The sequence below is a fragment of the Protopterus annectens genome, chromosome 4.part0, assembly GCF_019279795.1.
Source record: "Protopterus annectens isolate FY-2018-M chromosome 4.part0, PAN1.0, whole genome shotgun sequence".
NCBI classification, from domain to species: Eukaryota; Metazoa; Chordata; order Ceratodontiformes; family Protopteridae; genus Protopterus; species Protopterus annectens.
Window position 1 is genome coordinate 656,316,330 of NC_056733.1, and position 14,978 is coordinate 656,331,307.

General features: G+C 42.8%; 1 protein-coding gene across 1 annotated transcript in view; it reads right to left on the reverse strand.

Moving 5' to 3' along the window:
- Window positions 1-14,978, reverse strand: part of ALDH2 (aldehyde dehydrogenase 2 family member) — a 1,229,710-nt gene that overhangs the window by 803,737 nt on the left and 410,995 nt on the right. Inside the window, exon 3 of the mRNA XM_044068619.1 lies at window positions 12,905-13,045. Within this exon, the coding sequence (XP_043924554.1) occupies window positions 12,905-13,045 (141 nt within the window). The remainder of the gene's footprint in view (window positions 1-12,904; window positions 13,046-14,978) is intronic.

Consider the following 14,978-nt stretch of genomic DNA (forward strand, 5'->3'; position numbering starts at 1 on the left):
GCATGGAGAGAGTTTGGACTTGGGCAAAGTGACTGTAATGCCTAGATGCTGTAACAGGCTGAGAGCATAACGGGTGACCATTAAAAGCTGATATCTCGTGGGTGCCGTAAAGAGCTAATTGTCCAGGTATGGGAAGACCTGAAATTCTTGCAGCCGGAGATGAGCTGCAACCATTGTCATACATTTGGTGAACACCCAAGGGGCTGTGGTGAGTCCAAAGGGCAGGGCTCTGAACTGGTAGTGATTGGCCCCTAGCCAAAAGCGTAGATGTCTACTGGAATGTCTGTCGATCTTGATACAATAATATGTAACCTTGAGATCCACTGAGCACATTCAATCATCTTTTCGCAACAGAGGCAGAATGGACTGGACAGTGACCATCCGGAACGTGGACTTCCTGACTGACAGGTTCAGTTTGCTGAGATCCAAAATCGAATGTAAGCCCACTGTCTTTTCTGGCACCAAAAAGAAGCGCAAGTAAGTTCCGGATCCTCATTGTCCTGTTGGGACCTCTTGAATTGCTCTTTTTTGAAGAAGGTCTTGGACCTCGAGATAGGCCAACTCCCTTTGGCGGGGTGGAATGTCCAGGAGAGATTTTAGAACTGGAGGGGGCTGAGAAAAGGGAAAGAAGCAATAATAATAATTTTTAACACCCACTGATCGGAGGTGAGACTTGACAACGCTAGTGGGTGAAGGGCGAATCATCCCCCAACTGCCTCGAGGGCAGGACAGTCGGGCAGTGCTTCAAGAGCACTGAAAGAGCTTCTCTGAGAAGGGTTCTCGAGAGCCCTGATTCTGAGCCCCACTCTGCCCCTAGGGCAGCATCTGCCATTGAATCCCCTGCCCCGGCCTACAGAAGACGATTCTTGGGGAGCATCCTGGAAGACAAACTGAGTCCTGCGAAACCAAAGCTTCTTACTCCCCTTCTGAAACTTGGAAAAGGAATGTTTGGGAGAAGAAAACTTGATTCCTACCGCAGACAGAGTCCTGCCCTCCTGCTTGCTGCAGGTCAAAGTTTCCTTGACAGACAGTCCAAATAAGGTGGAACCGTCAAAAGGGGTGTTAGTAAAGGACACCTTAAAGGGTTCTGCAAACCCACAAACGAGAAGCCAGGCATGCCGTTGAATGGCAATGCAGGTACCCGCCACTCGAGAGGTGGCCTCTGCCCCGTTAGAGATCAACCTCATTGAACCATATGCTAAGAAAGTCAGAGTAGACAGCTTAAGAAAGACAAGTTTAAGACTCTCCGTGGGCAACTGCTCTGTAAGGGAAGTGGTGAGTTCCGACACCAAATCCCTCCGAAGATGGGTAAAGTGTGCCATGTATCCAAATGTAGCTGAAGCAAACACGTGCTTTCCAAAGCAGTCAATCACCTGAGACTCCCTGTTCAGGGGATGTACCCAAGAGCTCAGTTTTCCAGCTCCTTCTTAGTAGCATCGGCCACCACGATGGCACTGACGGGGATGCCCTTGCTCCAAAAGGCCTTATTATTGGGAGGACTAAGGAACCTGTCAGCTTTCTTGGGCACCAGTTCAACCCCTTCCAAGGCCTGCCAGCAATGAGTTCTGGGGAAACGACACCATCTCAGTCGGTAATCTGAGGGACCCATTTCCCTCCTTGAAATCCGTGTCTTCCAAGTGAGACTCTCTGGGGGAGTCCAAGTGTCTCCTCTTACATGGTCTCTTCCGAGGAGTTTTTTCCATGGTGGGCTCGGGAGAGTATTCAGAAGAGACTGGAACCCCAAGTGGGGCAGTGCCCGCCTGAAGGCACTCATGGGAGGGCTGACCTTGGAAGGACGATGAGGCCTCTGCACCCAAACTCGAGAGAGGCTGGAGAGAACCCAGAAAAGAAGAGAAGGTAACTGCCAGACTGGTGAAGGTTCTCTCTACCACCCCAAAGGCTGAAAGGCTGGACGAGGCTGCCCTCTCCTCCCCAGTGGCCGCAGCTGTACAAGGGGGGAGAAGGGGCCTTGATGCAACATTGAAGCCCCCTGATGATATTGGCCCAGATATGTCCAGTGCCAAAGCCCCCAAGGGAAGGGAACCGTCTGAAAATTCCAGGCCCGACCACACCCCCAGGGAGCTAGTACCGACCTCATGGGACCGAGGCTCAACATGTTCCAAGGGCAACGGAACAAAGCCCACCAGGGACCCTGACGATGTTGAGAAGGGAGGGATACTGGACACCATCAGCCTCTAACAAGGAATACTCTAATCCTGATGTTTCAAACCCAGATGAGTTGGAAGAGGTGAGTGAAGTCCTGTGGATGAAGAAGGTCCCCTAGGCATCTGAGCTGGGGATGACAACAAGCCCAACTCGATTTGGGTTTTGAGAAAACTCTCATAATCCTATCCATATCTGAGGGTAACAAGCTTCTGGAGGACCTGGAAGACGCTCAAGAATGACCCAACCTAGCCAGAGATCCTGCCTTGGACGTCAATGCCCTATGATCCCGGGAGGGGAACCGACTCCAATGCATCAGAACAGATCTCCTAGACCTGGATGGCAAACACTCAATGACTATCGGATCCAACAGAACAATCAGATCCGAAGTCCTGGAAGGATCCAATGCCTTGGCTGGCACACCGGACGGATCCAACAAACAGGTCAGATCCAGTTAAGGCTTGCTCAGAGTCGGATCCGAAGGCCTCCAAGGTGCCGAGACCTCGGATCCAACAGATTGATCTGGGGATCTCAGAGTGGAAGAGCCCAGATCCAAGTTTGGAGGCTGGGCTCGGATCTGGGGATCTGTGATCTGAGAGCCTAGGCTTTTTGGAGACAGGAGACCCCTTGTAGGGAGGGGGGAGGCCTCTTCTTACGATCCTGGGTAACCTTAGAGGGAGAGTCCAAAGCCAAGGGACCACCTTGAGCTAAGACTTTTAGCAGCAACTTATTCCTAAGCTCCAAAAGACCCCTGGGGTTGAATACGGCACAAATGTCGCATTCAACCTCCTTGTGAGGCTCTCCCAGGCAGGAAACACACTTCCCATGCGAGTCAGAATGAGGCACTATCCGATCGCACAAGGAGTACCTTTTAAAACTCGAAGGTTTATCAGCCATTGCACACACAAACTCACGCACGAGAAAAGAAAGACAGAAGTTTTTTTTTTTTCTTTTGTTACTAAAGGAAGGGGAAAAAGGGTGGGAAAAACCTGGTTACATACGAGGAAAATAAAGTGCCCTACACAGACAACATAGCTATGGGAGGGGAGGAAAGCTAAAACAGAAACTAAGAAATTACTTACGCTCACTAAAAATAGAAAGGGAAAGAAAAATGAAGTCACTTATCTCTATATGAGGAAGCTTGAGCTTGGATCATGTCCTAAACATTCAGTGGCAAATGAGATCTGGGGGTTACAGGTCAGTAGGGGATTATGAGAAGGGGAGCAGCTTGAGCTCTGGATCTGTCTATTAGTTGATGGCTTGGATCCGAGGTCGGATCCAAGACCCATCCGTGATGAATAATGACACAGATAGCATCAGATCAATAACACTTTGAAACATGAAAAACAGACTTGGAAATGTGAACTGACAAATAACGAAATACAGGATATAAATTAACACTTGAAACAACAGAACAAGTGTGGACTAACAAATAAGAGGATGAAGGGAACATACTAACCACTCTTCAAAAGTGTAACCTTATGGGAAGTATGTTACCTTCAGCTGTACTGCCTGCCTCAGGGGTATCACTAAAATGGTAAACCATATCATTAGGGTAGCACTCCAAGCAATAATGACAAGTACAGGATTGGTGGACATTTACAGAATCCCCTGCATCACTGCAACACCAAAACCTGCTGCCCTTAGACTGCATGTCCAACTCATGTTTAGTGAAGTTGTAGGCTGTACACCTTCAGACAACTTCTAACACATGCTGTGCAGATGCATTTCTGAAATATTTATTTTATTTATTTACACCATTTGTTAACCAGGTGACGTCCGAATGGGCTAAAGAGCCCATTTTCAGTGGAGACCCGGGGAGAAAATCTCCAACAAGTAATATTAGACACAGTTATGTATATAAGACACTTTACAGTTGAATACAGGATTATAAATAAGAAGCTCTAATACAAAAACAATACTAAGTAAGAATAACAAGTAGCATGAGAAATTCCAGAATCCAGAAAAATACAACTACAAATGCAGCCACAGTAGTAATCATGAGCTTAACTATGAGAGGAGTTCTACAATGCAGGAGTACAAATAACAGTGAAACTAATATATATGAAATGTTATGTACAGTTATAGTAAATATGCTACTGATACTACTGCTGCCACAGTAGAATGTATTCTAATAGTGCCCTGGTAGAGTTTTGTTATAACAGTCATAGAAAAAAGAAAGCAATAATCAATTAGTTACTGTCTAGTAGGCCTTTCCTTTTCCTGAAGGAAAACAGATAGTCAAAATGTCTGACTACCATCTGAGCTGCGTATGCACATCACACAACTGCAGACAATGTCACCATCATTTTGAGAGTTGTTGAAAAAGACTGACTGTACTAACTGGTTAAGAGTTACTGATGATACCATATCAGACATGAAAGCAAAATGATTAATCAGAGATACTATTTTATTTTCATTAAGTAAACCCAAATAAGGAGTTTTGCTCACTTGACAGCCTGTAACTCTAAAAGCCATCTGACAGATATTACTGCCAATAGAAGAGCATTTTCCAAAAACCAGACATTTAAGATCTACAGATCCTGCAGGTTCAAAAAAGGCAAATACTGACATTCTAACATTTAGTTCAGTCCCAAATGGGAGAAATCATTCTCTTTGACAGATCAGATACAAGTTCTTTATAAATGTTCTTTAACAGCTGGATATACTGCAGTCACAGATAATGCTGGTAAGTATGCAGAAACCAGACATGATCTTTGATTGAAAAGTAAGCTATAGTGGAATCAAACAGAAAATTTAAATATTCCAGTAGCTTTGAAACTAGACAATGAAAAGGGTCCACACCTTGAGCTCTAGCCTTTGAAGCAAATCTCTTCTCCTCTTGATAAATGACTTTGTGACATTGGAGTATAACTCACTGTCAGGGATCAGAATTCTGTCCTTCAAAGTTTTGAAACTAGGACGCACTTATCATGTTGAGCTAGTAATGACACAGAGATAAGTGGACAAGAGATCAGGTTCATCACAAGAGATACTGTGGCTGTCCTGAAGCTATGAGAATTAGAGAGACTTTTTGTCTTGCTTTGAGAAGCAGTCCTGGATTACAAGAAATGGGGGGGGTGTAGTGTGGCTATATATTACTCGAGTCTGTTTAAGGAGATTGCATCTAGTTTCCACACAAAGCAATAGGAGATGAGAGAACTAAATGTTTTCAATTGGTTGTTACTGTGTATGGCAAACAGATCTACCACTGAGAGTCCCCACCTCTGTACAGTCTGTTGAAAATGTCTACAGCCATCTTACCTTCTTTGCCAGAGTTATCTTTCTGTACACTGTGTCCCACAGTTACATTTGCAGAACTCCACACAAAGCAATGGGAGATGAGAGAACTAAATGTTTTCAATTGGTTGTTACTGTATATGGCAAACAGATCTACCGCTGGGAGTCCCCACCTCTGTACAGTCTGTTGAAAATGTCTACAACCATCTTACCTTCTTTGCCAGAGTTATCTTTCTGTACACTGTATCCCACAAATACATTTGCAGAACTCGTATGTGTGTTCCTAAGAAACAGACTGAGTCGAAAAGTTATCTGCCACAGAATGAGTGTCTTTGCACAAATGAAAAGATGTGGTTCTTCTTAGCTCATTTATGTACCACAATAAAACTGTCTTTTAACATTTGTAAATATCCTGGTTATTTATTTATTTACTTACTTATTTATTTTTAAAGCTGTGGCTTCTTTGTGAACAGCTTACATTTTTTTTAGGTTTGTATGAAGAGATCTTACCAGCTGAGACCAAATGATGTGCTGCGACATACTGGTAAAATGGACTCCACAAACATTATCTTAAGAGGCTGTATTAAATGCTACATTCTCTGATGGTGAAAAGTGTTTGTCCTAAAGAAAATCATTTTTATTTAGTGGGAAGCTGTGTCAACATTCTAGACAGTCCTTTGTTTGGGCCCACAAAATGAGGAAGTACTTATGTATCCCCTTAATGTACAGTCTGGGATAAGGAATTACAAACATGCAGGAGACTTTCACCTCAACGCTATTAAAACTGCCTGGCTGTAATCTGTTGCTATTAAACAAAATCTGTAAACTCTACATGAATCTCTATTTGTTACACTTCTAAGGGAAAGCCTTTCATCAGAACTGAATCTCCAATTCCTCCTTGGAAGTTTATCGTACCTAACGGAGTCAAAGCAGAGATTTCCCCCCTAACTTACTAATATCCTCAAGGATTGGAAGAGTACAACTCTTTGCTATGTTTGCTGAACCAGCAGTTCATTTGTGTTTACCACTTTGGACAATTGTCCAGATATTTGAAGATGGCAGCATTCCTGGCTCAGATGTGCAAACACTCTGAATGCAGCTGACTGGGGAGAGACAGGAAGCATGAGGTCAGCATGCATGCTATCATGTCCTTACATTCACTGCTGAAATACTCATTACCATATGGGATTTCCTGCCATGGAAGCCTGATCATCCAGCCAGTCTACCAAAGACTACTTGTTGCTTATTTAAAAGGTACACTGAACATCACCCAAACACTCCTTGTGTAGCACAGGGCATAAAGGTGATGTTCAGGCTTACCATAAACAGAACTTCTTTGCTGCCAGGTCTAAGCAAATCTTTTCACCTTTGGTCTGTTTCCTGCATCCGTTTTACCTACACCTGCTTGCTGACTTTTTTGCAGCTGCAGATAAGTGCCTTGTTGGGTTTTTTGTTTTTTCTTGTTTCATAGTGCTCCTTGAGGTTAATGTTATCCAGGAAGGGTAAATGCCACTGTGAGAGACAGATTCCTCATAAAGACTGCCACAATTAGTGTCTTTTTTGCCTAGAAGCCTCTCATGATCATACAGCTTATTCTACTTGTCAGGCGTTTGTTCCAAAAAACCTTTGCAGTAGACTTTCTTCCATTTCCTTGTATCTTCAGAACCACTGTCTTAAACTTCTCACTAAAGATACAGTAGAAGGAATCTCCCACCCGAGGGTCAGCCATTAGGGAAGAAGAAGGTGAAAAAGGTACGACCGGAAACTTCCATCATCCAGCTTCTGCCAGGTGTTTCTCCCAAGGTCGTTACAAACCTGGAGGCTCGCCCGACTGTGTTGTCGGATTACTCTACACTGACCCTGTCGGAGGCTGGTGAGGGTCCATCTGGCAGCAAGTCCAGACAGGCTTTGCAGACGTCCATCTCGGATGTTCAGAGGGAACCACAGTTGATTTTTTCCAAGGGGCCTACGGGAATTCCTCAGTCTTTAGTTGGGGAGGAAGTTCCTACTATGGCTCACGACTGCTGTCCCGGGTCTGAGCCTTCTTAGTTTTTTTGGAAGAGAAATTCCTTTAAAAAGAAACAAAATATTAAACATGTTTCTTCTGCTCCTAGGGATCCACAAAGTGAGTGCAGACCTTCACTCAGGGGCTATTTACTGCTTCAAAGTCCTTACAGCCTCCTCAAGGGGATTTGGTTCCTGCTCCTCCTTGGTCTTCTATTCCCCTTAAAAGGCCTAGAGAACAGGATTCTTCTGAGGATCAGTCAGATTTTGATAATGAATCCCTGACTTATTCTACTCAAATTCCTTCTCTTTTGGACTGTGGGTCAGAGGAGGAGGAATCTATTAGCCCAGATGTTCCTTTTGAGGAAATTTCCTTTGAGGACACACTCTCTAGGATGATGGATTTTTTTAAGTGGGATTGTGCTCTGGTCTCTGATATACATCCATAAGAGGTACTATGAGTTGCTGCAGTTGGAATCTCCTAAACCTGTGGCCATTCCTCCTGTGTTGGCTGCTTTGCTGGATGCTTTTTCCAATGCTTCTCATGTGCCTGATTCTCTGCCCCCTGCTCCCAAAAATCCTGACAGGTTTTATAGGGTGTCCGAGATTGTTCTTTCCTATATAAATGTCCTGCTGCTGACCCATCTGTAGTGTCTGTGGCCTCCAACAAGCTGTCTCAATTGCTTCCTTCACCCAAGTTATTGCCTTCTGACAGGGATAGCAGAACTATGGAACTATTGGATAAGAAGGTTTACACTTCTGCTACCCTAGCTTTTAGGACTACTAATTATCAGACCCATGTGTCTAGGTTTGTGTTGCTCTACTTTCTTAGGCATGTCAACTTATTTCTGATTTTCCAGACTCTTTCTTGCTGAGGACTTCCTCTCAAGTCGTTCGTCATTCTATTAAATGCAGTTATGATACAGCATATGCCTCTTCTAGGGCTGCTGTTTTTGGTTCAGTAATGAGGAGGTATTCTTGCCTTAGGCTTCAAACTCTACATGATGATATTAAAGCTAAGTTGATGGATGGTCCTCTAGAGTCTAAACTTTTGTTTGGGGACGCTGCTACTGGTTTGTTTAAGTCCCTTCAGGATAAGGGTAAGGCCTTACGAGAGCTTAAACATTTGTTTATTTCTCCTGTTCCTAAACTTCAGAGAAATTACCCCACTAAGCTTGCCTTTGTTTGTAGGCAATCCCACCCTTCTACTAAAGGTAGGAAGAGTGGCAAATGGGCTCTTTCTGCTAAGGCCACTCAGTTTTCAAGGACTCGGAAGCTTTTCTTTCCTTACAAACCAGGTGCTGTGTGACTATCCGTCTCTTCTCAGTCACATTTCTCTTTCTCTTCACCTTTCTCTTTCTCTTCCTGTTTGGCTTCAGATCACTCAGGATTCTTTGGTTCTGTTGATCATTCATCAGAGGTACTTCATGTTGTGAAAATCCTGTCCTCCTTTTATGGGCATTCTTCAGCCACCTCAGGAATGACTTCTATTTTTCCTAGAGGTTCTTCAAAATCTCTTGACTCAGGGTACTATTCAAGATGTGTCTCTGTTCCAAATGGGAAACGGTTATACTCTAGACTGTTTCTACTGTTCAGAAAAGAGAGCACTTGGAGACCGATTCTACACCTCTCTCATCTAAGCACTTTTCTAAAAGTGCCTTCCTTTCGGACGTTGTCCCTTCAGGTTCTGTTTCCACTCTTTCTCCCTCAGGTCTACATGGTGTCTCTGGATCTCAAGGATGTTTATCTCCACATTTCGATCCATCCTCTTTTCAGGAAGTTTTTGTGTTTCTCTGTTGCATCCTGGCATTTTCAGTTCTCTGCTTTGCCCATTCTACTGCCCCATGGGTATTTACCCTTTACTTTGCTCCTGTGATTTCTTTTAGCAGGCTTCAAGGAATCCAAATATTTCCTTACTTAGACAACCTGTTTATTCAGGCATCCTCTCCAGAGATCCTTTGGCAAAATCTTCATTTTGCCGTTTCCCTTCTTCAGAGCCTGGGGTCACTATAAATGTCAAAAAGTCTTCTCTGACTCCTTCTCAGGATCATGTTTTTCTAGGCTGCAGGACTCAGTGCCAGTGCTTGCATCCCTACCCTCTCCAAAGGCTGTAACTCTCATTTCTTTCTTACACACTCTTCTTCCACTGACTTCCATTACTGCCAGAGAGTTTCTGAGAGCTCTGGGTTTCATGGCATCCACCATTCCAATGCTCCCTCTGGCCAAACTTCACATGAGAAAGTTTCAGTGGCTTCTTAAGTCGGTGTGGCTCCAACATGGACATCATCTAGACTTTGTAATTCCTCTTCTTCCTAGTCACAGACAAGAACTTCACTGGTGAATTCAGCAATCTGAATCCAGGGATTTCTTTTTATCCCTCTCTTCCCTCTCAGAAATTGTTCACAGATGCTTCAGATGTGGGATGAGGGGCAATATTTGGCTCCCTGAATGTACAGGGGATGTGGTCGCCTCGTCAGTAGAAGGAGCACATCAATGTCAGAGCTCTTCTGCTGGCTCTTCAGGCCTTTCATCCTCTTGTCTCTCCAGGGCCTCTCAAGGTTTTCACAGACAATGTCACAGTGATGTGGTATATCAACAAACAGGGAGGATTGAGATTTTATCTTCTTTGCCGGTTGGCTCTTCTGGTAAGGGATCTTGCTGTCAAGTAATGAGTGCCTCTTCAGGCAATTTATATCCCTTCCCGTCAAAGCACTGTGGCACACACTTTGAGCAGTTCCTTAACTCAGTGTCATGAATGGATGCCTCACAGGGCTGTGTTTCTGGACATTATCCTCCAGTGGGGTATGCCTCAAGCAGATCATTTTGCCTCCCCTCTGAACAGACAACTTCCTCTATTTTGTGCCAGAGTCCCAGGTCCTCTGGTATGGAAGGTGGACACCCTCTCACCTCTCATTCTCTTGCAAGGGGATGTTTCTTTATGTATTCCCTCCTCTTCCTCTCATTCTGAAAGTCCTGTTCAAAATTCAACAGGATGCTTTCAAAATCTTGCTGGTGACTCCCTTTTGACCACCGCAGCAGTGGTTCCCTCTACTTCTGCATCTAGTCAAAGGCAATCATCACAAGTTGCCTCACAGGATGGATCTAATCACACAAGACAAGGGATCTCTCATGCTTCCCCACCTTTCCACACACTGACACTGTGGGTGATAGGATTTTGATTCCTCATACACACCTGTTTTCATTGGACATGTTGCGAGTCCTGCAGAAGGCCAGGAAACCTACTAATATGAAATCCTACTTATCCAAATGGAAGAAGTTTTCTATTTGGTGTCTCTCTTGCAACCTGAACCCACTTACAGTGGATGTTTGTTTGGTTCTCTCTTATTTGTGTGAGCTGCTCAATGCTGATTTGGCCCATTCTGCTATTAAGGCCCACTTATCAGCTATCTCTGCTTGTTTGCCTTTTTCTCCTCCTCTAGCTTCTATATTTGAGGTGAAACAATTTCTTAAAGGCATCCTTAATCAGACCTCCCAAGAAGCCTGTTACTCCTCTCTAGGATCCTAACTTTGTTTTGGATAAGTTGACTCAGGCTCCTTTTGAGCCTGCTCTTCAGCCTCCTTGCATCATTGTTCCTGGGAGACTGTTCTTTTTTTAGCTCTTACTTCTGCTAGACAGGTGTTTGAGTTGCAGGTCCTTATGGCCTTTCCTCTTTTTCTGACCTTTCTTGAGGACAGAGTGTCCTTGCATACTAACCCTTCTTTTGTGCCTAAAGTGGTTAATGAGCTTTCACTTAACCAGTCTAGTAATATGCCTACTTTTTTCCCCTCTCTGCAACATGACAGTGAGAGGGTGCTGCGTACTTTGGACGTGCATAAGCAACTGAGGGTTTATTTGGATAAGACTAAGGCTATTAGAAAATCTGATCAGTTATTTGTTTCTTTTCATCCTAGATCTCTGGGACTTGCTGTATGCCAGCAAACTATTTTTTCTTGAATTTCTAAAGCTATTTCATTTTGTTATACTTTTCATGGCAAGAGAATTCCTTCTTCAGTTAAGGCTCACTCTACTAGAGCTGTGGTATCTTCTGGTGCTTTTTCAAGGGCTTAGATAGTAACTCTATTCTTGAAGCAGCTACCTGGACTTCTGTGCATACCTTTACCAGCCACTACAAGGTATCCCTAGAGCTAGAGCTGGTTTTGCTAGTGCCGTTCTTCATGGATTTTTATGGGAATCTTCTGCTCCTTCCCCCTCCCCAGTTTCCTCTTCAGCTTTGGCACTTTCTCATATGGTAATGAATACTGCAGCACTGAATGTAAGGACATAGTACAGTTGTGTAAAATCTGACCATAACGATAGATGTCCTTGCCTTAATTGCTGCAGTATTCACTCTCTCCCTCCATCCCCCATGTCTCCTGCCTTCCTGGATGTACAGATTACCTTTTGGGTTACTTGGACTGGTGTCCCTACTGCAACAATCAGTTCTGTTTCTGGTAGGTCTGAACGTCACCTATATGAACCTATATGCCTTACGCTATGCAAGGAGTGTTTGGGTAAAGTTCGGTGTACCTTTTAAATAAGCACCAAGTAGTCTTTGGTAGCCTGGCCGGGCGTTCTGACTTTCGCAGCAGGGAATCCCATATGTTAATGAATATTGCAGCAGTGAAGGCAAGGATATCTATCGTTATTGCAAGATTTTACACAACTATACTTTACTTCCACATAACCAAACGCAAATCTATGAAATTATCTATTGCCTTTGATATGTTACTGCTGTTGTGTGATTTGCATACTGTACCATGTTACCATTTTTTTTTTTTTTTTTTTTTTTTTTTTTTTTTGCTGCTGACATTTTTATGTTACTGCAAGTATAGAATCACTTTATGTCTAATGGCATGGGCTATGGCTGAAAATGGTCATTGGATTCATTAATTTACATTGTTAATAAGTGATGGATGGCTAGTTAGCTAGACAAATTGATAACTAAACAGAGAGACAGATTACATTTATGTACATGAATGTACGGCGCAGTGGTGAAGCGGTTAGCATTGTCGCCTCGATGCAAGAGGTTCTCCAGTTTGATTCTCATCTGGGGTGCTTTCAGTGTGGAGTCTGCATATCCTCCCTGTGTTTGCTTGTGTTTCTTCTGAGTGCTCTGGTTTCGTCCCACATTCTAAAGACATGTATCTGGAGCATTTCTCCGCAGGCCACCACTGAAAATGGGTTCTGTCCCAGTTGGACTTTCCCAGTAAACAAATGTTAAATAAAATAAAATAAAATAAACACAGGCATAAAAATGCTCTTTAAACATCTATCACGTGTTATACAACCTCCCAAAAATTTTCAACTCATAGCACATGGTATTAGTTTAAACAGAATGGGAATTAAGTTATAATTACAATGTATGGGCCAGATGGCATATGTATTGCTCTTAGATAAGTAGATGTACATGCAGGGACACGATAGCTGTCTTAAAGCTAAACATAAACTGCAACATCACAATACACACTATCAAAGACTACTTAACGCAATACTCACCGCCAGGTAAGCTCTGTCTCTTTCAATGAGATCGGCTAAACGGTTTATTAACACCCCTCTGTCTGAAGCATTCATTCGTCTCCATGGTGAACCAAATTTAAAAGCTTCTTGAGCAGCTATGACTGCCTTGTCTACATCAGCCTGAAAAGAAAATAACAAATGTCTTTATAGAGTCAAGCAGCTAACTCACAAGAACACAACACACTAATGTCTAGTAGACTATGAATAAATCCTAATGCTAAGAAATGTTTAAAACCAAATTTCCCAATATCAAGATCCAGCACTATCTTAGTACCCTGATTCTCTATTATAACCATCAATTAGTTAGGATTTGATTACTGGCCCTGGGCCATTGGCACTGGATAGGCCAAGCTTGGGAGGGTGGTGTGGCTCACTCACTTCACTTGTGGGGAAAGGAGCACTCAGAAGCACATTGGAAGGTTAAGATTTTCCTAGTGGTGACAGGGAAAACTATTTTCATGCTTTGGGATTAGGGGCGGGGCTACTTGGAGGAAATGCCCCTTTCAGAAGTGAGGGAGATGCTTTCCACTGCACATCCCCATCTTGACATCTCAATGAGAGTCTATGGGGATGGTTGTCTGAATATTGGCCTCTAATACTGAACTTCACCTTGAGTGACTGGGAATCCACAGGTCAAATGGCCAGAAGGGGGCTGATAATCAACAAGCAGCTGAGGCAAAGTACGTCACAAAAAATTCTGTGATACACCTTAAATGTCTACTACTCAATCTTCCTTTATTGCATTCATCATTATGTCTGATGGCAAAACTACTTTGTATGTAGGTGTCTGAGTAATCACAGTGCATACCCTAAATCTTTTTATGTCTTTCATTACAGCAACAACCTACCCTGTACCACTTGTAAACCTACTTCTGATCGTTGTTCCTCCATTCTTATTATCTGTATATTCTGAATGCACTGAAATGGTCTTTAATCTCAGGGCCTGCCTGAAAATTGTCCAAGCTGATCAGTGCGCTGAATAACTAAACAGCCTGACAATGTGTTTTGCTGAAACCAGTAAAGTGAAATAAAGCAAATGTGCTAGTGCAAACAAGCTCTACCACACAGTTAGTGCTGGAGGAATCCTTTATATGAAGTGCAGGGATCAGTTATACTTCAAATCTCTGTTAACAAACTGTGACATAGGGAAACATTGCCAGCCCAGTTATCTGGAATTTTGTAAATAATTCTACGTCATATGTGAATATCGATATGATTTATATATAACTGTATGTTATGTACTGAGCTAAAATGTAACCTGCTGACTTAGACCAGAAATGCAAATGTATGTTTTAACAGTAGAAACTAGAACATAAAAGGGTTAACTTGCAAAACTTCAAGAAAATAACTTGACATTAAACTGCTTTACGATTTTGCTATATAAGTTCTCTCTCAGTTTCAGTGTAGCAGACACAATGTCTAGAGCTAGACGTTTTTATATTGTCTTGAAAAAGAAGCAATTACTAGGTTTAAAATGCAAACGTGTTTTATTGTTTTATTACTTCCAAGATCTGCAAACATCAGAGAGATATGTATTTTCACACAGAGATGTTAAATTCTGTTAGTTTCTGTTTTAGCCTGGGAACTGAAGTCAAGTGACAAAAATTAATATCATCAAAGCTAACCCAGCAGTAATATTTGATATTAATTTAAGAACTTTCTCAGAGAGAGACTGTGCATTTTGTATTTTGTCTTGGACCTAGCAAGAACATCTACTCATCATCACCATCTGTACTTGCCTTGCTCTGTAAGTGAGTTCTTAGGGCACAGTAACTCTTTTTAGTCTCCTAGAATATAGTAAAGATTAGTTTAGATGTTTTCTTTATTTATTTGAGACTGTCCTGCATTGTTTTAAATATTCCCTGTGATTTTGAACTCTGAAGTTGCTGTGTTGATTTATTGAGTACTGTCTTGTTCTTTTATTATTTATTATTAAATATATTTAACCCTATCTTTGTGGCTATGTGTGAGACATATTTAAGCTCCTAGAGTACTTGCATATGTATTTGGTAGTGGTTGGTGGCAGTGGAAACTACCTTATAGTCTGGGCAGA